Here is a 25,292-nt window from a genome sequence, read left to right on the forward strand (position 1 = left end):
GAGAAGAGTGAAGAGTTTCAGACTGCTGAGTGAGCTCTTAGTTGGCGTGTCACAAACAAAAGCACGCTGCAGACACAACCATGGGGTGTTTTCTCTAAACACAGGGCTGCAAGGATTCAGAAGAGGGTCACTGAAGGACAGGCTGGGTGTAAGGCTCACAATGAAACCAATGAAAAGAATTTCACTGGGACTGGAATCAGAATTCTTTCAGGAAACATATGGAATGTGAATCATGTCCCCTATAGTGGTGCAAGAAACACTGCACTGATAAATTCCTGAGTCAATATGTGGCATAAGGCAGCACCCACAGGAGATATCTGTGTCATCACCACACACATGCTATACATTAAGAAGTGGCTTGAAATTATGCATGATGCACAAAAACTACTTATTTCATCCAAATTATACAGCCTCACGTTTTTGAATTTTAAACATTAAAATGACTCATATAGACTCACAAATTTCAGGAACTATGTGATTAAGCCTCTTAAGTCTATCAATGCCCAAAAAGTAGTCAAATCGAGTGACAATGTATGGTGATAGAGTCAGTTTCTCTGTCTAGACATTATGTGTAATCTGTCAAAGTGGATTCTACAAAAGCAGGCGTTGGGTGAAAAAAGGAGGGAGCTGTTTTAAGCAGGTTAATTTTAACTTTAATCTCCTGTAAATCCCCATGTCACAGAACCTATAGACCTAACAGACAGGATTCATGGTGCAGTTACCAGTCAGCAGCCACTAGAGGGCAGCTGCAACACAGAGTCTAACGGCAGATGGGTGGAGAGAGGCCCAAAGGGCACTGGGACACAGGGGACAGAGGGAAAGGGTGGAGAGCGGCATGCAGTGGCACAGTTTTACAACAATAGGTGTGTTAGGGTTCAAAAAGTCGACCTATATGAGCAGTAATCAGTTATCTGCGGTTGTAAGTCGGTTACTAATAGATAAGATCAGAGTTGGGGTGGGGGGATCAGAGAGGTCACACCTGTCGTAGCGCTTAGAGGTACAAGCAGCTCCCAGACCATAGCAGGTGGAGTCGAGTTGTGCGGGGGTCAGATAGCCCATCAACCCACAGCTGAGGGGAGCTGGGTGGTCTCCGACTGACCAGAGCACGACAACAACAATACGCAGCCCACTTCTGCAGACCAGAGGATCAAAGCAGCCCACCTGACCATGTGTTCCTCAGCCGCAAGCATTATGCATGCATTCTTTACATGTGCCTACTAATGTGTGAGCAGCCTCATGAGGTCAGGACGTATGAGCTGATTCAGTGTGGATTATTCACTTAAAACCGTTTATTGGTGAATCTGATGATTAAATGATCATTGAATGCATTTTATATCCATTCAGAAATCCAAAAAGTAACAACACTATTTCTTTCAGTCCTATTCTCCACAGCGTTTTTAAGCTTTAAACACTAAAAATGTCCGCAGCTGACTCAGGAGTCTACATGCGTCCATTGCGCTACATCCGCCACAAGGGATCGTGGGATACATGAGTCAGCCTGCCAGCCAGCCAAGCGTCTACGTAGACAAAAATGCCCGTTAGAGAAAGAGAGTATGGTGGGGCGGGGGCGTTGACAGATGTTGGAAAGCGAACACCAGGGGGGGAAAATATGCTGAGAATAAAAAATCAGGGCAGAGTAAGGAAGATGACGAGAGCAGATGGAGAGGAAAGAGTTGAGGGGGTTACACATTTGGGCTAAGACAGCAGTGACACATACACATATTTACCCACCAACAGACTCTAATTACCTCCCATACATCTACCCTTGTCTACTGAATCATTTGGGATGCATTGAAGGCCTTTTTAATCATCCTCTAAGGTCAAATTCAACACTCAAATGGATGGAGGAGAGAAAATCTCTTTCTGTATGTGTGGGTGAGAAGGAGCCATACTGGCGGAGACCACAGCTACACACATTATGTTTTCTAGAACACTAAGTGGAGAGATGGTGCTCCACTTCAAACTAATTAGCAGGGAGTTGCTCCTCCACCTAAGTGCACTGTTTGTGTTTCTCTGCAGACAAAGAATTTAACTAGAACTACATTTTTACTGTAACATAAAAATCTTCAAAGAATGACAAAGATGTACATGTGTAAACACAAAAGCATGATGCCTCTGATGGGGGCTGGTATGGGCGCAGATGTGCAACGTTACATCCAACAAAATTTCACATATTGTACTGCTGATGTAACTATTGAGGACAACTTTCATTCCTAAAGCTCTACTGTGACCATTACTAAGAATTTTGAATGTAAGCATATGTAACTGTGATAAATCGGGGTCAGTGATAACCCAGTTGCTTTCCAATCTCTCCAATCTCTCTGCAAACACCATTTTCAAGTAGTCAGGCTCCATTTTTTGACACACATCGTTCACCTAATCACCCCATCACCCATCACCTCCATGCCGACAGTTGCCATGAGAACCAACACACTACCAGTGTTGGACCATGAGAAAAAAAAAAAAAACAACCCTGCAGCAAGACAACATCAACTGTGACATTTACGCTCCTTACAGGATTTAAATTGGCTTTCACAGCTGAGTGTGAAGGTTCAGGGCTTCAAGCTAGTTTTTAAGATTATTCGATACAAGCGTGACTGTCACGGCTTCAGTCGCAAAGTCTGAAAACCCTAGAATGAAAATGTTTCACCTCTTGCATGTGATCCAGCGGGTCAACAAGAATGCTTAATCAATTCCGTCTAAAGTTGTGATATCTGTTCAATGTGTGTTTGCTCATGCAGCGAGCCGTCACAGAGTGAGCCACCATGAGGCGGCGGCCGCTGTCAGGTAAACTTTCAGCTGTACATTTTCTGAGGCTCTGTGCGTCTTAAAAACATCAGGGCCAATGACGACATCTGGCAAAGAGCTATCCCTGCTCTCTTTGCACTGTACCCCTTCCCTCCTCCTCCTCTTCCTCCTCCTCTTCTGTACTGACCACAACCGCTGGGAGCAATCAGAGCGTCACGTCTGAGCTCCACTGCAATAAGAGTCCCCCTCCTCCCCTTTTCTTCTCTTTCTTTCCTGGTTGTTTTCAGAAGCAGGCCTCAGCAGCAGAAAACCACAGGGCTCCAGCAGGCCTTTCGACTCTCTCCACCCCCATCGCCTGCGTTTTGGTAGCTGTACTTTGAGCCCCCTCCCTCTTCTTAGCTGCTTCCCTCCCCCCTCCATCTACATGCCTACATGTATATTTTTAGCTCATCTCTGCTTCTGTGTAATTAACAGATGAAAATTATAACTTTGGGGCTCAGCGATGACGTTACTGTTCTCCTTGACTGAGGCTGGACCCAAGGCCTTGAAACCAGGCAGTGCTCCAACATCTGGGGCGTGGTGGAGGCAATGCTAAGCCAGGTTGAAACTAACTGAGCCAAGCAAAAAAGAAAGAGAACGAAAGAGAGCGAGGGGAGGACTGCTAGATCCGAGTGTTTATTAGAGCAAATGAGATGGCCCTGCTCGCCTGCCTCCAACAAGCCCTGGAGTTTCCATTTGAGGTCATCTGGTTTTTACATTCCTGCCATGCACCACCGCTCACACCACGCTGAGGAAGTCCTCCATCGCTCACAGGATTGTACAGTCCAGCAGTTCTCAGATTGTAGTCTGGGGGTGTGGAATTGCTATTTAGGGAGCTCTCAGAGCAGTTTAATTTAATCAAACATGCTCATGGATGGAATATGATCACCTGGGAATCTGTGAATGTCTGGACATTAGAGAAGTGCTTGTGCAAATGCATTATGGAATAAAATGTACAAGAAATTTTCTAAAATTCCTTCTATATTTTCCCAAATTCACCCATAAGACTCACACATTCCTCTGTAAAAGATCATGCCACTGGGCAAAACACAACTTAATCCAATACTGCATGAGTTTTGGGGCTGACTAATCAATTCTTCCCTCTTGTAAAACTCAACATTTTTCTCAGAGCATAAAGCTGAGTCCACCTCATGTGATAAAAAGGCTGATTTTATTTGCAGTATGACCTTCTTTTCTCACACTGTGATCCTGAGATCGGGCCTTCCTCCTCCTCCTCCTCCTCCTCCTCTTCTCTTCGTCATTCTCCCAGTGGCACAAAGATGCTACACAGATACCGCCTGGCATGTTTTGAATACAGGAGGATCGGCCCATGCTATCGTTTCATCTTCTCCTTCCTGTTGACACACTGCAGAGAGGACAGGGATGCTGGTGTCTGTGTAGTCACCGTTTGCTAGACCCTGCCCTTTGTTGGGCTGTCTGCTATGATGAGATCCATATGCCAAGCTGACGATGATGCCGCCCCCGTCACTCTCGATTAGCGGCCTTTAAATGCAAGTATGGCAATGGCCCAGAGACTAAGACTGCAGAAATAAACTGTCCTCTGTGGCCTAATGGCTTGTCTCACCCCAGAAGAGAAGGTCAGATGCGCGGCCTCAAGGGAGGATGAGTCCAGCCTGTCTCCCTGTTTTGCCTCCCCAAAGCGACCGCAAAGGACTGCAACTGTTGACACGAGAGTCACACACTCGCATATGGTTTCACTCTGTTATTCAGATGAGAGACGTGCTGGCACCGCTTACAGCAAAGCAGAGTTAACAGAAACATACTGTACTGTTAACGTTCCTTCTGTAAACCAATGGAGGAAGTGGATACATTAAAAAAAAAAAATCACACTAAGACAAAGCTTTTACGGTGCATGCAAATACCTGAATGACATGGGACTCTGAGTGCACATGCAGACAAAAGCTGAAAAATGAAAGCAACAACAAGCAGAGGATCCTGAAAGGAGATGACCAAAGAAGGAAACAGAGAGGGGATCAAAGCAGAGGGCAATCAGTCAAAGTCTGTGGGAAATGAGAAAACAAAGAGTGCTGCAAATATTGAAGAAACCAGTAGATAATAAAAAAAAATACCTTGTCGACACAAAGGCGGAAAAAAGAGGAGGAAGCTATAACAGACAGGAGTGGGAGCAGGGATCAGAGTGTGCAGAGGAACAGAATTTGCATGCACATTGTATCCTGGTGCGCCTACTTTTTGATAGCTCACTTTGAGGGCAAGCAAACCCAGGGTCAAGCCACAGCCAGGGGGAACATTTACAATTATTTACAGGAGTACAGTGAGGTTCACTGCTTTTTAATGATGAGCACAGCATGATGAGGTTTATTTTGCATAATCCAAGAGCATCAAGGTTTCTGTATGAAGCAAAGATTTGTTTACCACCAAGTATGTGCACAATGACACTCCGAATTCTGGCCCCCAAGAGGACAGAGACAAACCAACTGTGTCACAAATATGGATAGATTTATAAAAACACAGATGCTGGTCACTGCAGACTTTGTAATGCAAAGCTAAAAGGAGCTAAATGTAAGCTGGGAACACTAAATATTTCTTATCTCTATTATAACTGAAACAATCATCAGTACAAGACAAAACAAAGAAAGTGGTCAGAGTTCTCCTTTGAGGAAATCTTAGGCAGCATTGTGTTAGACCAGCAGGCATCAGGAATCCACAGCAGTTTATCTCTTCCCAGCATCCTTCACCTCCTCATTAGCCAGTTGATAATCTCTATCCCGTGATCTTACCAGACTGTCAAAACAACCCCATCCTTCCCTCCGAGTCTGCTTACTCACATCAGGAAAGACAGAGCCAGCGGTTGTTGTTGTTGTTGTTGTTGTTGTTGCGCATGCGTTCACATTACAGCCCTGCCTTGTTTAGGACGCAGAGATAGAGGTCAGTGAGTCAACTCTCTAGTCCCAATGCGACAACAGTAATTCACTGCGTGTGACCTGCAATTCACAGTTCATCGACTCTCAACCGGAGCTTTGATGGATGGTCGCTGGCCGCCTGCCATTTACAGTATAAGCAAATGGAGAGCGGCCTCCTTCATTGGAAAGTGATGTACAGACAGCTGACATCTTTGCACGGTTTTTGCTTCATTTTTAAATAGACTGTTGACGTCACTGTAAAAATACAGCAACTGTAGCGCAATGGGAGTGCATTAGAGGAGAATCAGGGCATCATAAAGATGTGCAGAGTTTAACCGCCTGGTTGTAGCTGGTATATAGTGTTTGTAGTATGGATTTCCCATATAAGCCTCACTAAATAAATGTAAATATAATGAAGAAATAGGTTTTTTTAACTGCGGGAAGTCAGCCTTTGTGATTGAGCTGGGTATTATCCACAATGTTTGTTTGTAAGTTTTACCCAGACCCACCCACTGGGGTCTGCAACCACATATAAACCATGTTTCCCCACCAAACGGTTAGAACTGATGAAGCTGCTTGGATGAGCAGCGAAACGTCTTCAAGAAAACTCTACAAGTCCAGATGCCTTGCTTCAATCTTCTCTACGTATTATGACCTGGATGACTGAGAATCTTCCAACATTATCCACCATATTGAAAAAGTTGTGTAAAGCCTTGTCAATTGTGCATATGTGATGTTAAGCCATCAATACCTGCTTTTTCGCAGATTTTTGGTTTCGCTTTTCCAAAGAACCAACACACCAATAACACACTGACTGAACCATGCAGCTTTTTAGAGTCACCCAGAAGTACCCAGAGGTCTTACAGGGAAAGATCTAGTGATGGAAACATGCATAGAAATGTGCATTTGCACCTCACACAGTGAGGCAACTTGATTTCTGCATTGCAATGTGAGAATTTGCATATAAAGTTTTTGTATTGTTAAAAGCAAACATTAGGCTCACGTTGCATTTTCCATAAATCTTCCATCCCCACAGATATATTTCAGTGTCCTTGATGCTCGCAGTGAAAATCTTTTTCTTGTGCTTGCCCTCAGTTTCCATTGTTTCTCTGTGCCATCATTGTCCCCCTGTCACATCAGGATTCTCTACATTTTCTCAGCCCCCCACCCTCCCTTCCTCACCCCTCCTCCGCTGTCTCTCTCACATTCCGTTGCGATCCACGCAGTTTGTAAAAAAAAAAAGAAAGAAAGAAAAAGCTGTGCAGCTGATGAGAGCAGAACACAGGGCTCCATTCAGCTTTCTGCAGACACACACTCATTGTTATTGTCAGTGCAACGTTTTAATGTAAACATGTTGGGAATGCAATGTGAAAATCTGCACACATGACAGGGACAAAACACGGTGCAGGATCAGATCATCTGAATGGAAATCAGTCCGTGTTTAACCCCTTTGGCCCCTGCGGGACACAGTGACAGGGGTTCCCTCCTGCCTCTTTAGCCTCTTTACTTGGGAGCCAAGTGTGTGACGAGCGGGGCCCCTAACCTCTGAACCTTGACCCTGATACAAACCCCAGCCTTGCTTCCCCTTAGGCCGATCCTGAATCCAGACAGAGTCAAGTCTGCATTTCCAAACAAGACCCGGCTCGCTCCCCATTCCTCCCCAACGCGCCAAGCATCACATCACCATGAAGCTCCTCACGTCCCGTACTGTACAACAGCCTCATATTTTCCTCCACAGAAACAACACACAGACACACACACATCAACACTGCTCTTCAGTAGGAGCAAATACAAAGAGGCACTGACGCATGCCAGACCATCAACAGGCTGAATCTAATTACCTCTCATCTGTTTCTGAGAGAGGCTTTGTTTCGCACCAAACCTTCCAACGCCTGCCTGTCAGACGCCACACCAGAACCAGTGGGACACAGGACAGGACAGGGAAGAAGATCTTAGAGAGAACTGTCAGGGTCTCATACCCCACACACACCATCACAAGATATCACAAGACATCTATTGGTTGTGATACAAATATTTGGAAACCTCTTCAAGTTTTTCTTGGACTTTTTTCAAACTTGGCTGACATCAGCTGTATATTTTGTACTCTTCTATAAACTAGGTTAACTAAACTATTTAACCTCTTCAACCTCTATTTGCAGCAGAGCGCCACTCATTACAAGCTGCTGTTGGGAAGCCAAGCTATGTTCAAAAACAACACTTCAGCATGTAAATCAAAGTTTGTAAACATATCAAAAGTACAAGAAATTATCACATACAGAATTTAAATTAACTCAATTACACAGTTGGCTCTAAGAGATAGAAAATAGATCAACAATAGGAGATCAATAAGGAGCCATTAGCTACAGAAACACGCCTGCTTTGCGAAGCCACTTTTTCCATTTTCCCACAGTAAACAAGGTCAATGATGACTGATGTCCTTCGCCCACCGATATGCTGGCAGCCCCATGTTTGTACAGCATCAAGGACTTCCTCATGCAAACATCAAGGAAGAAGGCCAAATTAAAACTCTGCAGAGCCAGTCCTCAAAACAGACAGCATCTGTGTGTGTTTGTGTGTGTGAGTGAGAGAGAGAGAGAGCATGTTGCATGCACCTGCGCCCAGATTATGAGTAACTCTGACCCTTTAAGTGTGATGTAAACATGCCAGAGTGCCTATATTTGTGAACACCTGTGCTCCACTCTATGTTGGAGTGTGTGTGTGTGTGTCAACACACATACTCTCCCAGGTTAATGATTGTGGATGTGTGCGGCGGTGCAGCTGTTGTCTCCGGAGTGGAGGAATGCTTGCAGGGGTGACGGTGTCGAGGTGGAAGGGCGGAGGTGTGAAGGTGTGAGAGACGTTTTAATGGTGTTAATGGACTGATGTGGGACACTCTGTAACACACACACACAGACACACACTTTACTGTCATGTGTAAAGCTGCACATTGGTCTGCCCACTGCACTGGCTCTGTAAAAGAGGGTGCCTCCAAATAACAATTATATCTTCTATGACTCCTCTCACATCTTCAACAAGCTTCACCACCATTTTCTTGGCTACCATGGTAACAAGTCTGACCCTAAGAGCTAATTTTTGCTATATTGCATGAAACATTGCATTAAGGTGGAGGAGCACAGTGACGCACACAGCATCACAGTGTCTGCCTACTATGTGGTGTAGCCATCTGCTAATGATCACTAAAGTGAAATGCTTTCCTCTGCAGCATCTTACAGCTGTTTTCAGTTAACGTTGTCTTGACCAGGAACTGATGCTGGACCTGCTGACTGGATGGGCCTCTGTGGTTTGAGGTCTGCAGCCTTTCTGAGTGATCAGCTGGATCAGCAGGCATCCAGACGGAGCATTTGGAAAAGCCTCCGTTTAACTCTACAAAAATAAGCATCATGAGCCTATAAGCCTCACAAAGACAGCTAAAAGGACACAAGATGTAACAAAGACTGAAGATCAGCAAAAATGTAAATACTGTGTCATCAAGTAACTGTAGGATGATGCTGCATTAGTCTGCAGGCGAACTGATACACGCCACAGGAACAAAAGAGAGGCTTCAGTATCGACCTGCTCATTGCAAGATTCTCATAACACCGCTCTCATGTTTCTCATCATCAATAAACTCCAGCATCACGTGGCACAATGCTGCAGCAGCAGCAGCAGCAGCAGCAGCAGCAGCTCATCCTGCCCTCTGCCCCGCCCTGCTGCCTCTATTGATCTCACCCACAGACCCTGCACTGCTACATTAGCGCAGGACAGCTAACAGCATTTCACTAGTCCCACTCCACATCATCATCATCACAACCGCTCCCATCAGACGGACACTTTTGTCTCTGCCTGCCAGGGATTCTGGACCAAAGCCTGATTCACTTTGCGCCTCATTTTACCAAACATTTAATCAGATTGGAGCATAATTAGGCACCTCGCTGATCTGTGTTGATCAGCTCATGTAGGTCCCTCCCTCTGACCACAGAGGCAGAGAAAAGCAGTGTGCTGCTGGCTGAGGGGTCAAAGGTCAGGTATGGAACAGGTCAGGGACTGAGATGAGACAAGTTGAGGTCAGCACAGCAGAGACTGGCAGTTCAAAAAGAGCTGTACTTCAAACGCTTTAATGGAGTTTTATGGGTTCCTGCTAAATAAAATGACAGTTTAGTGGGGACACACATAGCAGCTGTATTACAACGCGTTTCATGTTTTACTGGAATGTACAGATAGAAGGAAACAAACAGAGGTTCAATTAAAGTGTGACCACAGAAGGGAAAACTGTTTTCTTTCCTGGAGTCTGCCGGTATACTAAAGAGCAAAAGGTATGAAACAAAAAAAAGTGTCTAATTTTAAAACAGTAAAACGTTCAGTGATACAGCAGAGATACTGACACACACACACACACACACACCAAGCTTACAAAGCAAAGGACAAATATGAGCCACCTCCACATAAATCTGAGCACCAAGCCTTATGCCTCCTTCAACAAGCAGACCACCGCCCAGACTGACATATCTTACATCATGCCTTCACTATGAGACTTCAATATGAGCCACAGCAACACTGCTCTCCACAAAGTCTCTTTTGGCCAACCTGGTCTTCAAAGGAGTAAACCTTTTACAGCCTAAAGTCATCAAACTGCTGTATGCCGCATCACATGGAAGATCAAGGTAAAGAGAAGTGTGTGGTGCTGGTGAAGACTTGTGATGTTGATTTACTTCAGGTCATACCTATCTCATATTCCCATTCCACTCTTACATCACACCCACCAGTCTTTGATGGGTTATTTATGAGGCTGTGTTTTTGCAAGTCCACTAAAAGCTCACAACACAGATGACACTAATTTGCGCAGCAGTGAGGAGAAGTAAAACAGCATCCCTGTACGGGACGTCCTGTATCGGCTGACAGCATGCAGCGAGAGGCGGACAAAAGACCGAACCAACCCGGGCGTAAAACGCGTCCCCGCGGGTCTTGGTGTTTTTGAAACATTCATTCGGCTGCGCGCCACAAACAGTGAACAAAAGCTGCAGGAAAACACTGATCAAAGAGCTACTTTCTGTACAGTATGTGGCTGAGTGTGTGTACACAGCGGCTATGTAAACTACAGTTAATCCTCTTAGGAAATCACGCTCTCTGACCAGCCCCACCGCGCTGCGCTCCAAACACAATATGTCCAGGTATCAGTGGAATGACACATAAACGGCGAGCTAACGGTGCCAGCTCCGCGTACTTACGTGGTTCTCAGAGTAGGGTGGTATTCCAACAAGGCAAAAAGCAACTCCATTCATTGGACAGCTGAAACTGTGTGTCTGCACCGAAGAGAGGCAGATATGTTGCTGCACGGGCGGCAACAGAGACAGACGGGGAGCGCTGAGAGTAACAATGCTCCGGTCAAACTCAAACTTATATGCTCAACGCCAGCTTCCTTCCTCTTGAAACTCTGTTCCCGTTGTTTCGGGCCGTCCAGCGCGCTGCCCCCCGCCTCCGCCTCCTCCTCCTCTTCTCCTTCCGCCAGACCGCATCAGTTGTACATAACTAAATCCCTCTGTGCGCGCGGCCCTGCCTGGAAACTGGCTGCAGCGCCGTCAAAGTACAGGAGGGGGCGCAGGAAGTGAGGAGACCCAGCCTTCAAAGTAAAGTCCAAGAAAGGAATGCGACCAAAAAAAAAATGGCGGAAATAAATGGTGAAGTATTTTTAGCGAGGGGGAATTCATTTCTGGTAAATTTGAATGACCTCACACACTTGGATAAATAATAAGTTAGGGGTTGATTAGTAAGTTTTATCAATGGAAACAGGCTATTAGTAAAGTAAAGAAATGGATTTTGTGCATCTTCTACACCGGAAGTAACACACTGATTCTTGTTACCTTGACAATAATTGACTGAGGGGAGTCAAATTAGACCAGGGTGCGTTGGATCAATCTGAGCGCTCCGCCCTGTAAACCTGCAGCGTGCGGGCTCCCTCTGGCTGCGCAGAAACACTTCTGTGTGTTGGATGGGACTGAGGAGTTTATTTTCTGTTACTTGAAGATATTTTAAAACAAAATCCTGCATAACTTGATTCACTGTGTGACTATGCAGGGTCATTTATGCTGTTTTGGATATCATGTCATGTCATAACATTTATGACATAGTAACCTGGACATACTTTTACATACTATATTTTGTTTCTATTTTGTATTGTATTTTTTGTATTGTATGTCAAGCTGCTCACTTGTGCCATAAATTGCCCCTTGGGGACAAATAAAGTTTAAAGAAAATATAATTAATGTATAATAAAAACTACAATATTTGCTATAATTAACTATTTACATTCATCGCATTCATCGTGCCATGAATGTTCTAAATGGGGAATCTAATCAATGTAATTATTTATGATTTGATTAATCTTCTTTTTGATTTAATTAATTATTCAAAAAACATTTATAAATAGGCACCTAACAACAAGAGGAAGACACTGCCATTTAATATATAGTCACACAGAAAAACTCACTCCACAATGTACCGTAAGAGAAACCACAGTGTGTATTAGACATCACTTCAGGGGTACCACTCAAACCATGTGACTCATGATGAACACAAACACAGACACAATAGAAATGGGCGAAACAAAGACCAAAAGCATAATTCATTGAGAGAAGCCAGAATTCCTTCCACGCCCAGACAAAAACGGGCTATAATTCATTCATGCATTCTCGGAAAACGTTTTGGCAGACTCATATTTTTAGACACGTTGGTCTGCAGATGTGAATCAGTAGAGTCAGTGGAATTTTACTCATCAACAGAACAGGAACTTCCACCTGCTGACAAGAAGTTACATTAATATATGGTCCACTGTAGCTCTGGCAAAGGAGAAGAAGAGAAAAACTTGATGCTGGCTTTAGCCGCTGTGATGGCTGAAAGCTGGCAGTCCATGTGGCTACTATTACTCTGACGGGGTGTGAGTATCAGAGAGCCACTTCAAAAGCCTGCCTGCCTATGGGGAAGCAGAGCAGAGTCATGGGGGGGGGGCAGCTTACAGGACTATTCCCACGCCAAGAGCTGCAGCTGCCAACTTAGCCTCTATCTCAACATGTCTCCACTGTCTGCTCACTCTCTCTTCGCGGCCTCCGACGTCTGCTCTGAGACACACAATCCCTGCCAAAGGCTTACAGGGGACACTCTTGAAAAGTCCTGGTTATGACTTTCACTCATCTCTCATTTGACACACATAATTACCATATGTGACCCAAATCCTCACCCTCCAGGTCACACACACAGAGAGGCCAACGTAGTTTCTGCTCAAGGAGCATGAGGGATGTCGCAGCTGGACATTTTATATCCTCTCTGACCTGCAGCCTCAATGTGTTTTCTATTCCAGCAGACAGGGAGATAAATCAGTCTGTGGCCCCGACACTTTTCTGCGGGGAGACTGATCTTATGCTAGTGTAACCCTTCCTGTGTTGGGGGTTTGTCCATGTCTCATCCCAGATTGCATGCAGATACACTCCACACATCAATTTCTCCTGTCAGGAGAGCAAAATGGGCCTTTTTATTATTAATGGGCTCTGCTCAGAGAAGGAAAGATTTATTTATGATCTTAACACAGGAAGGAGCTGTGATTATTTTCCACTTCCACTTTATTTGCCACTTCTACAAACTCACAGGAGGACTCTGGATCAGCTTCTATCCCTGACACACAACCTCAGGCATTGTGTATGTGCCCCTCCATCAACTGAGTAAACCTATGATATGACTGTGATCTGAGGTGACACGCCCCAATCTCTTCCCCTTGAGGGCCGGCTGTGGATGAACAGGGAGCATCCATAAACCACAAGAGCCCCAACACACACACACACCCTCAGTCATTACATAATCACACACAGCCTGGTGCCTTGTAGGACAAACCCCCAAACAGCCATCATCCTATTTATTCATTCGACCGCGCCCCTCCGACCATTGACTCCCACCTCCCTGCGCCGGGTAGTCAAGGCGAGTGGTCCTGCTCTGCTCTGAGACGAGGGATGCAGGGCTGGTGGGTGGGCGTCCCTCCTACCTTTCTAGGCCACTTCACAGAGCGCATCTACTATAAGATGTTATTAATTGTGGTCACTCCGTGTCTTTCAACTCCCCTCTCTCAGCCTCTCTCATTCTTTCGCATCTCCTCTGTTTCACTCCACTTCACTCAAGTCTGTCCCTTCACTAAATGTCCGTCACCCCTTCTGCACACACATACTTTCAGTCTGAGGAGTGTAGCTGCCAGACCTTTTCAACATCATTCGCTTAAATCCTCTGTAGAGCCTGTAACACTCCACTCTCTGTTAGGCAGGCTACACTATCCTCCTATTTGATACAGTTGCATTTAATGAAGGTGCTCGGAAGGTTTTTTTTTTTCTGCCAGAAGGACACCATGTGAAAACCTGGCCTCCTCCTTCTCCTCTCTCTCTCTGATCTAATATAAAGAATAACCTTGTTTTAGTCCTCCTCTCAAATGTAATAAGAAGCTGATTAACACCGTCTGTGCCTGACAAAGTGAAATATGTTCAGTCAAAGCTGTAAACAGACTCATAGAAACGTCCTTCACAAATACTCCGGCTGCTTATTGCTTAACACGTCCCACAAGATTGAGCCATGTCAGAGATAAACATTGAACAGGTTTGGATATTTCTGTACGTGTGAATGAGATGTAGATATGTGTGCGATCCTGCTGTATGTCTCTCTCTGTGCTTGTCCCTGGATGCCTGTTGACACAGAGGCTCCCGTGGCACCCCTTTGAAGAGGGGGGTTGCGAGAAGGTTACAAGGGGGGGGAGAGCGGGGCGACCCCGGCCTGCATGGATTCCATCCAGTGCCGTAAATCCCCCTGCCATCTCGCCTTCCTCCCTCCCTCCCTCCCTGTGTGACAGAGGAGTCCTCTTTGTCTGGCTGGACAACTGGCACGAGAGGAGGAAACAGCTGACCAGTCTGCACAGACAGGCAGAACGGCACTGGAACTGTACAGACACACTGAAGCTTTGCTAAAACAGTTCAGACTGCTGAGACTGAACTATCAGTCTAATCACAGCAGGATCGCCCTGAGGATGCTTTCCAGATATCCTTAATTTACTTTGAACACACAGTCACAGTCATACACACACACACACACACACACACACATTTATGTATGTTTCGACCCCATATTTAAACATCTGTGGGTATCATGTGTTCTATAAATATGAAAGTGATATTACCTCTAGGCTAAGGCTAATAAGGCTTATATCACCTGATAATATCAGTAGAGCTCTATCACATCTTCTAGTGCCCATGGGCATATTACTAATACATACTAATTATTAATAATAACAAGTAATACACACATTTACTTACTTATGGAGTTTCTCTCTCTATTCTGCTTCTGTGTCTGCACTGAAGAGCCCTTAGCCTATTTATTATTAAATAAAATAATGTATAAATGAAGTGTTCATTACATGATATAAGTCAATTAAAGTAATAAACATGCATGAAAAAATAAAAATATATAAAAACCAAAAGTGGAATCACGTTTGACAGCACTGGACCTGGACTGCCTGAAGATATGCCTGTCTGTAAATCAGCAATATATTTTCAGGTGTTGGCAGATGCAGAAAACTAAAAAATGGCTGATAAATTGACTGGCTTACTGATTAATGTGTCTACCTGTAGAAGACATGAAAATAACAGACTGCATCATGTAAGATCAATAGGGTGGTGATAGAAAGCTGCAGACCTGTAGGGGACATGCTGACCCCGTCTTCTCTCCCTACCTCTCACCCCCCTCTCTCTCACACACAGCTGCCTCTCTGGTTCCTGTAGAGACTAAATCTGACAGGTTAGAGGTGGGGCTGCTGAACAGGGCGTTCTGGGTGTAGGACATCGGAGAGAATGACTCACTGAGGTCGAGCAGGACTAGTACCACACTGATTTTTTTCACTGGACATGCTGATTTGCCACATCCTATAGTGCATGAATCACTTTCCAGCACAGATAAAGCTGGTCATTGTATTTTTATTAGGTTCTATACATCCAAACTTTCAAATCTATTCTGAGGGAGTTTAATCTCTCTGTGATACACTATCTCATCCCTAAACATGAACTCCACTTCATGCAGTTTTCCTTCTGGCACAGACCTCAACATGGAGTGCTGATTAGAGCGGCCATGTGGGAGCGCTTGAGATAAAGGAACAAAGAGAAGGAAATACCCCAAGTTTCACAAGACGTTAAATGGATGTTCAGGTGTCACAGTCTGCAGTCCCCACTGTGTCTCAATTAAACTATTCCTCAATTAAAAAAAAAACAGTGACACATCCAGGGTATTCCACTGCTTCTATAAATGACCTCTGTTACTATAAATGCTTGGCACATATTCTTCAAAGGACATCCCCATACTGCCCCCCCCCCAACCCCAACCCCACAGCTCCACTTCCTGTCCTCTCGCATCACTTCCTGTGGCACAATGGAAATGAGCTCTAAGGATGAGGCATGCCTTCGGGAACCAATCTGTCTGATATATCAGCAAAAATTTCAACAATTGAAGGTGTCTGCTGCTGGTCACTGATGAATCAGAAACATCCTGAAATAACTCATCAATGATGTATTATAAGACAAAGTGGCATATTTCCGTAAATATACAAAAAGGAAACAGACATCTGAATGAAGGCTATTTTTTGGAAAAGATCTTTCAGAACTTCCCTTTATTATTGTGAAGAGAATTTTGCGAGAAGCCCTGTTTTGTTGTTATACCAACAGCCAAACTTACAGGGCCACCAGACATCCGGGCGAGTGGATTTTGCTGCTATATTGGTTCAGTGATCAGCCCAATATGTTCATCAAACCAAAGCAGAAATGAGACTCAATCTTTAAGAATATATTAAGATTAATGAAATAACATGTCATAAAAAACTAATTTTATTCTCCAACAGACTTTGGTTAGAGAGTTTGGTTATTTAGTATTTAGAAAAAAAATGTCACACTTCTATCTATGCCCAAAACTCTGGCTGTATGTGATTTACAACACTGGGCTAAGTGTCTAAATATGGCACTGACTCTACCTCAGACCACCACTTATCAACCAATTAAGCATGAACTCAAAAAAAACACGCACTGCAGCTGTTACATTTTATAATCCGGAACATCTTCTAATAGCAAGGGGTAAAAATCTTCTTAAGATTTAAATAAAGGATTTTATGACCAATGGAAGATTTGCTGAGCATTTGTGGCACAACATAAGCTTTAAGCCACACCTCTTACAGTATATACTGTAAACTGAATAATCCTGTATACGTTGAGGGGGGATCATATCCTAATCCCAACGTTTCGCTGGCCTTAAAACTCAGAGATAAGTTTGTCTAGACATGGCCTTAAAGCAGCATGTTCTCCTTTTTGGAGGACAGGGGGCTGCAGGAGAGGAATGCTTTGATAGATTTTTAACCTTCAGAGAACTACACAGTTTCATGAAGACATGACGTTCACACGTCCTAAAATGCTGCTGTCGGTCTCATGAAATTACAATTGTGTGTCTGTGCCTGTGCTGAGATAAGAACAGAGTGAACAAAGGACTGCTGGTTTAAATACAGACTGGACACACACACACACACACAAATCATTCAAAAGGAATGTCAACACTCACAGGGACATTTTTACAAACAAAATTCTACTTTAACTAAGACACAACAGAAAGAAAGCCAATAAAACTGTTGCATTTTGTAATCAACCTGCATCAATAGAGAGGGATACATCTTTTCCCTACAGAATGTATATAAATATGCTCATCAGTGTTAACAGCAACATAAACAGACATCTTCTTATTCTAGGTTGAATTCTGTTTTAAAAAAATGCACCATCTGTTCCATTTCCCTAAATAGATAATCCTCCTGAAAAAAAGGGACAGAAATGGAGTCACAGTTGCATCTGGAAGCCACAAGAGGGCTCAGTACATGCAGAGAGAAGGCGGGCTGTGCTGTGTAAAGGGAGGGAAATGACACATCAAGTCCTCAGATGAAGACTTTTTCATGTTATCCCCATCTGTACAACAGAAGTTATGGTTTAACCTGTAAAGGCACAGAGTGTTGTCTTGTATGAGTGTGTGTCTGTCTAATGCTGGGTCTGACGGGACTGAATAAGAGCTAAAATCTGCTAAAATATTACTTTCAAAGAGACAAAACATCACATCTTTGTCCCATTATATAGTTTATTTTTAGATAAATAGGCCAAAGAGTTAAGCGAGTCACAGTTCACTACACATATGCAGCTGTAACAGTAGGGGCATCTCTGCAGCGTGCTTAATGATCAGATAACGAAACAGCAGGCAGCAGCTGCACAGCTGTTCATCGCAGACTGGCATCCTCGCACAGCACCTGGCCACTGAGGTCAGCCGCCCAGAGACTCAAGGACGACAGGGAAAACTAATACAAAGAGATGTTAACAGACCGTCATGGCTGAAACATGTAGAAAGGATCGCCGTGCATGCCAAACAGGCCCATTAGGTCAAATTGGACTCAGTAGCAAGCAGCCTCCTAATTGGATGGCCGACTCATGCTACTGATAAACCTCCCGTTTTGTTCCGTTTATCCCCTGTCATCCTGTGTCATCATCCCGCAGATCCCTAACATGGCTCGCACTGATGCAAAGTGCTGCTGACAGGAAGGGCTTTAACCACACGGGCTAACCTTTGACCCCAGAGGGAGGATACCCCCCTGCCCCTCCACCCTTTGCCATCTGCATTCATTGCTCCAGCACACTATGGTCCAAAAGCGGCTGTCCTGAGCCGAACAGGAGATGTTTACTTCCTGGAAGATGGGTGTCCTACTTTTCTTTCACAGGACAATCTGTCCATTGTCTGCCTGCAGGGCATGAATTAAGAGCATAAACCCTGTGCTGAGGTCCTTCACATGCAAAAAAAAAAACAAAACAAAAAACAATCTTATGCCGAAGGACAAAGCTAAATAGGTTCATACTCACTTAAGATTTTTTTCTTTATAATGAACAAGAAGTAAAAGACACATTTTCAAAGCATCAATTAAACTGAGAGGGCCAGTATGCTTCATCTCTTACAGAGACATGGTAATGGTGCCCAGGGTCATGTCCCACAAATATCCCCAGAGACCCCTGACTGTTTTTCTCACCACATGCGAATACCAGCTTTAAAAACAGACCCCACTTTCCTTCTATGGCGTGGCTAATGTTCATTGTAATTCCACTCTTCTCTCTAATGCAAACCTGACAATCTCTCATGCTCTCAGCATGGGTGAGAAGATCAATATATGCCTCTATGTGTGAGTTTTATTTCAATTTAGATGCAAATACAAGTTCATTCTTTAAAGTCTAACACACGGGACAATAGAGTGAGAAATTCCTCTGAGCCTAAAGATTGGAGGGCCTTAGTAAGGGGAGGGGGGGGGGCTCAGGGTGCCATGGGTGGGGCGTCAGATTAGACCACCTGTTCCACCATGAGGCGCACATACACACATATTCATTCTTCTCCTTTATCCGCCCCACACACTTGTTGTCTTTCACATTCTCTCTCTCTCTCGGTCTCGTTTGTAACTTAATAACACCCTTTCTTTTCTCACACACACACACACACTTTCACTCTCATAAAACATCTCCCTCCTTTGCAGCTCCGCTCTGAGCTAATTTTGACTGCATTCCATTTCAGTCACATCTATGGGAAACAGACAAAACTATTTGCCAGATAACTCTGGCTGGGAGCCACAGGGGCACACACACACACACACTTTAGAGTTAGTTGTCTCGCCTTGCTGCCTAAACTGGGCCTCCAGGGAGTCACACAGCAGCAATAACACAACAGTGTCACATCGATGTGGCTCATCCAGCAGTATCAGGGATTCCCTCCACTGCTGTGAAAATAAAACACAAGTTTGCACACAACAACGTCGCAAAGAAGTTGCTGTGTTTTAGCTCGGTTTGCCTGTTTGTTACTGTCTGATAGATGCGGTCATGCAGCTCCATCTCCAGTCACCACAGCTTTAATGAGTATTGATCACAAAGCACTAATGACCCAACTGATTTCCAGGAAGCCTGACACTTTAATCGCCCCCAGGCAGGAGAGAACTTTCATAAGAGGATGAGTTAAAGAAGAGCACATCGCCGAGAAACTCTGAGAGCGAGAGCTGTCCCACTGCTGCCCTTGATTCGATCTCACAGACACTTTATATAACGAACGTTTTCCTGCCCTCTTTATCACCATGGATGTGCGCTCTGACACTGAAAAACGGGACAAAGACAAATGCATGGCGAAGTCCTGTAAACTCTGCAGGACTATAGTAAACACCACACAGCTCGGTTTACATTCACACAGCAGTGTTAGCGCATGTTTGAGCTCCCAAATGACAACACATCCTCAGATGTTTCTCAGACGCTCACTGTACATCTGGACTCTGAGGCCGATGGTGTAAACACTCTGGGAGGCCTTAAGCAGGAAACACAAAAGGAGATAAAGCTTCACTGAACGACAATAACACACACACACAGTCACATGACGAACAGGAAGTGCTATAATCATATTGTGCTGCTACGTCGCAATGAGCTCCATCTATTAAAACAGCACTGACCCAACCTTAACACTGCACCAAGGTCGCGCCATGTCAGCATTTCATAGCATTGCGCAGTCTTATAAATAGTTTTGGTTTCCTGTAAGCGACACCATTTTTTTATCTAAATGTGAACCGATACTGTGTGTGTGTGAGAGAGAGAGAGTGTGTGAGGTAATGCACAAGTTCTTCAAACACACTCCTGAAGTTGAAGGTGTAAATAAGGACACACACATACACACAGTCTGTGATGACATCATGTCTATTTTAGTTGGTTGGGCGGGCTAATGTCACCCAGACCTGAGCAGGAGATGTCCCCATCCCTCCAACTGACAGCATGTATTATTCACCCAAATGAAGGGCAGGGCTTGGGTGTGTCCCCCATCATCCGTCCTCCTCCTGCTTGTCCTCATCATCATCAACATAAACCTGATGATTCCACCTCAGGAGAGGAGAGGCAGCAGAGGAGACGGAGGGAGGGGGTGGAAAGGGGGGATGAGGTAATCAATGAGCAGGCCTATACACACACACACACACACACACACACACACACACACTTGGAGATACTGTGTTGTTCGTTGTCTCGCCTCCACTGAACCATTCATCATCTGTACAACTACCAGCAGCTGGCCGCCTCTCCTGCACCTAAGGACAGCTGCAGCATATCAGGCTGCACACAGAGCGCAGACCAGCAGTCTGTGAAGTACACCAAATATTTAAAAAAAACGAAACAGTCCCACACACTGTGTGTTTAAAGTGCAAGGGAGGGAAATTCAACATGCACGGAGGAGAGGTCTGATCTCAGGGTAAACAAGTGGAGCTGCCAGTGACACTCTCTGAAAAGGCAGTGACATGAGCACACAATGTTACAATGAACTGCACACACACACACACACACACACACACACTTGCTGAGCTGTGGATGTGAACATGACATCTCCTGCCTCCATCCTAGGCACTCTGGGTGACTGCTCCATGATCATGACGGCCACACCCCTCTGTTTTATGCCCTTCTTTCATTCCTCCTCCCTGTAGTGTTCATCTAACACCCTGTAACACACATAAGCCGGTGATATTTTGAACTGTCATCCCTCCAGAGGCCGGTGGCGGCCGCCCCCTGTTCTTCCTCCTCCCCACCCCAGAGTGAAAACCAGCTAGCCGGGGGTGAAACAGAAAGCACATCCCGCATGCTGCGCTGTTTGTTTGCGCCTTCTGGGGATGAAACAGGGGGGATGATGGATGATCTGAATAGAGCTGCTGCTGCTGTGTGTGTTTTATGTCAGCAAGGTGTGGATGTGAGGTGGTGCTGCCCTTCCTTCCCCTCCCCTCCTCTGCATCCTCACCTGGTCCATGATTTCAGCGTGCCTCCTCCCTCCTCCTCCTCCCAGTCATGGCACGAGATCACCGGCTTCCTCTCCTCTCCTCTTTCCTCTCTTCCTTGTTCAGTATCCAAACAGAAAATCCAGTCCTGCTGTCTTCACACAGGCGAGCGAGCCTGGCAGCCGAGCGCTGCTGCTGCGCCTCCCCACAGAGGCATGATTCTGACTCTCCTCGCACGTCTCGGCGTGACAGTGGGATAAATCCAACTAAACACGCATGTCTTGTCCTCTTCTGCCTTCTCCCCCCGCTGCTCTGATGGGGGAAACAGGGCGTGTGTGCAATCCTCACCTATCTCCTTGATAACCACGCAGAGGAAGAGGAGACTCCCGCTCTCCGTTCTCTTTCACTCGCTCCCTGTGTAAGCTTGCCTCGCCTCCTCTCCCTCCCTCCGTCCCTCTTTCTGCCTCCACTTCCCTCCCCTCCCCCCCTCCTGCTGCACACAACAGAACCACAACGAGCAAATCAGAGAGGGAGAGAGGAGGGCGGAGGCTGGGATTGGTTGGCATAGAGTCACGTGACTCTAGAAGTCTGAGGGGAGGGGAGGGGAGGGGGGGACCCTCTACCAGCTGTCCAGCTCATGCTTCCCTGCAAACCTGTGTTGCCATTGACAACAGCTGCCCTGCAACCCACCAACCACAGATCCCCAGACACAAAGCCATTGGCTGACAGGATTTATGTTCCCCGCCTTCTATTGTGAGGGGGAGCATGTTGGGACGTGTAGTCCAATCTGAGGTGAAGGCAGGGCTGGGTGTTTTGAGAGCGAGGCATCCCAGTGCCCCCTGCGAGGAATGTTTAACCCTGGAGATATGTTTATATGATGGGCTGAAATCCCGAATAATAAAAAAATATATATATATGTGCTCATATTGTTAGCATGAACTTATACAGCACAGAAGGAGAAGAGGAAAGACCTCGAGGCCCGGGCATTCTTGGTCAGCCAGGAAAAAAAAAAAAAAAAGACATCCTCTGTCGTTTCCCTCTCACAGAGGGAAACTCCCACCCCACAACAACAGGAACTCCACAGCTGAAGGTTGAGCAGAGAGGCAACACGTCCCCCCTCCCCTCTGCTTCTCTTTCATTGCCTCCTTTTTTTCTTTATTTGCTTCATCTCTATCCTCTCTGACCCCCCCTTCTTCTCCACCTATTGTATAATACACTCCCCACTAAACATCTCACTAGCAGAGGGCAGAGGGTGGGGGGAATTGTGTCATGGGTCACATGAAGCATCAATTTATAGGCACAAATCCACACTGAGATCATTTGTTATGCATTCCAGAGGTTATTTTGTAATGTCATTTATGATTTTGGTGACCACATTAACACACATGAAGCTTGCTGTGGACTCACATCCCAAATGGTTTGTCTTCAACATCTGCCTGTGATGCCACATTGTTGTACATGTGTCAAATACAGAGGATGACTAAAAATGCCAGGAATGCTTCCAGCAGCTGTAGCAGTGCCAGAGTGCTGGATTTTTTTTCTCCTTTTAAAGTATCACTACATCTGCCTAAAAAACTATGGCTCAAGGCTAAAAAACAAGAGAGCACCTGTTCTGATTCACACACACACACATCACTGCGACATGATCTGAGCTGTAGCAGGACTGTGACAGGCCACTGAGTGAAGGGGAAGGTGGGGAGGGGTCAGGAATGCAAGTCTACATTACAACAGCTGTACAACAAGGTCATGCAACATGCGGATCAGACAACAACCAGCCAAACCCTGCCCTGTTTCTACGGCCCAGCTTCTCTGTGGTACCAGAGAGAACACTGTGGAGTCAGCTGGCTCCTGTGTCATTTGATCTGGCTGTGCCAAAAATGCTGTTTGAAGTGAGATGGCTGCATATATGTGTGTTCCTAGAAAGAACAGCGGGTGTATTGTAATGGTGAGAGTGGTAGATTAAACTATCAGCAGAGGAATTCTGATTATTTCCCAGAGTCTGCACACATACGCTTCAGCTAAGCGCTGCAGAGAAACTATAAGCTTATATGGCTTCTTGCTGAGTGAATCACATACCTGAGGAATATTAGCTTTCAGATTAGCATAGTTTTGCAGTTTTCAATCCCGTTCTCCCATCTGGGGTGAATACTCTCCAGTTTTCCTTATTTTTTTAAAAAAAGTTTGATGTTGTTGTTACAGTGTCACCTACTGGCAGCAGGAAGTCATATGTGACGAACATATTTCCATGAAATTTACATGCTGTATACACAGCAACATGGCATCAAATTGTTTCCCCTAACATAACATAGTGAGTACAGGAAGTGATATGTAACTCCTCACATCCACTATAAATCAGTAAAAACACAACCCTATATGACATAGGGGGATAAACCCAAAGGTGTACACTGAATACTGCAGATTTAATTAGCCAAACAAGAGAAATACATAACACAAAAACACACAACAACTCTCCCCTGTGTCCAGTCTTTGATGTTAAAATGACAAAACAGAAATAAAATGCCTATAAAAATGTAAACTGGCCTAATTTTTTAATCCCATTATATATCCTCTGCTCAGCTACTTCCAGAAGTCACAGGTAAACAGCACCATCTGCAGGAGCATAACTAGCATGAGCTGCTAAATGATAGCCTGTAGCATGGATGATGGCTGCTTTCAGCATCATGCCAGAATGCACTAATTGTTAGCAAATGTTGCACCTATAAATATGGGCCACTGTGAGTCACTCTTATGCTTAGAATAGACTGAGTGTCACAAAGAAGATGAGACATTTTGATCCAGGAATATCTGAAGTGGAGAATGCCAACAGGAAGACACACATATTAGATGAGAAATTCAGGTCAGAAAAAAAACAAACAAAACAAAAAAAGAAGAAGAGAAAAACAGAAGGAAACTGTATTTATTGGAATCATCTTTATTTATCATGTGAAATACTGTCATTAATCTCAGCATATTATCAGTGCATCAGTAAATGTAATAATAAATGTCAGATATATAAATAAGGTTTGACAGAATGACGCCATTACTCCTCATCATTTACAGCCAAAATTCAAAAAACAACAAAGGAAATTCAGATATGGTGCAAAAATAATACTGGATCACTGTACTGACCCCACAGGCCCCCTTTGATCTGGAGGACCATGCTGATTGTAGTGAGGAGGACATATTGGCAACACATATAAAATAAGATCAACACTGAGGTAAAGGCTGAGTCAAATAAACATGTGCTGAAGCTCTTAGACCGCGTGATGAAACACAACTAAATAAATACAACTGTAAATAAATAATCATCTCACAGTGTTATTAAAAAGTCAAATTCTACACCTGTGTCAAGCAAAACTGTCCTCCACCCACACCCACAAACACAAACCTACTGGACAGAGAGACACGCAGCCATAAGCAGCATAGAAAACACAGATTGATTCAGTAATTAGGGTGGGTGGGGGTGGGTTGGGTGTGGAAGTTTCTAGGGCATCCTGGGAAATAATGACAGAGTGCAAGTGGCACAGAGATAGTTTGGTTTCCACTTCTTCATTTGGTTTTCCTCTTGGCTGGGCTGAGCCTCTAACCCCACCTGACAGCTCCAACCATCAAAACCAGGCGGAGGTTCTTCTTCCTGAAACAGAAGAAGCATATAAATATGTAAAATGCCACCCACCATACAGACAACAGAAGCTGCACGGGACTACTGCATTAAAGATACGTCATTATGTATTTTTAATGCAACATATGAGGATTATTTAGAAAAG

At 44.8% G+C, this 25,292-nt stretch overlaps 1 protein-coding gene across 2 annotated transcripts in view; it reads right to left on the bottom strand.

Annotated features, from left to right (window-relative positions):
- The window catches only part of arhgap23a (Rho GTPase activating protein 23a), a 51,499-nt gene extending 29,551 nt beyond the window's left edge, over positions 1-21,948 (bottom strand). The window contains exon 1 of one of the 2 annotated variants that reach the window (XM_028412681.1): positions 21,549-21,948. In XM_028412681.1, coding sequence (XP_028268482.1) covers positions 21,549-21,557 — 9 coding nt within the window. In that variant the 5' untranslated portion in view covers positions 21,558-21,948. Of the gene's footprint in view, positions 1-10,894; positions 11,152-21,548 lie in introns of those variants that run through there. The other variant, XM_028412677.1, reaches the window with a different exon arrangement.
- Positions 21,949-25,292: the final 3,344 nt, after the last annotated feature.

This window comes from Parambassis ranga, chromosome 8, assembly GCF_900634625.1.
Source record: "Parambassis ranga chromosome 8, fParRan2.1, whole genome shotgun sequence".
NCBI lineage: Eukaryota > Metazoa > Chordata > Actinopteri > Ambassidae > Parambassis > Parambassis ranga.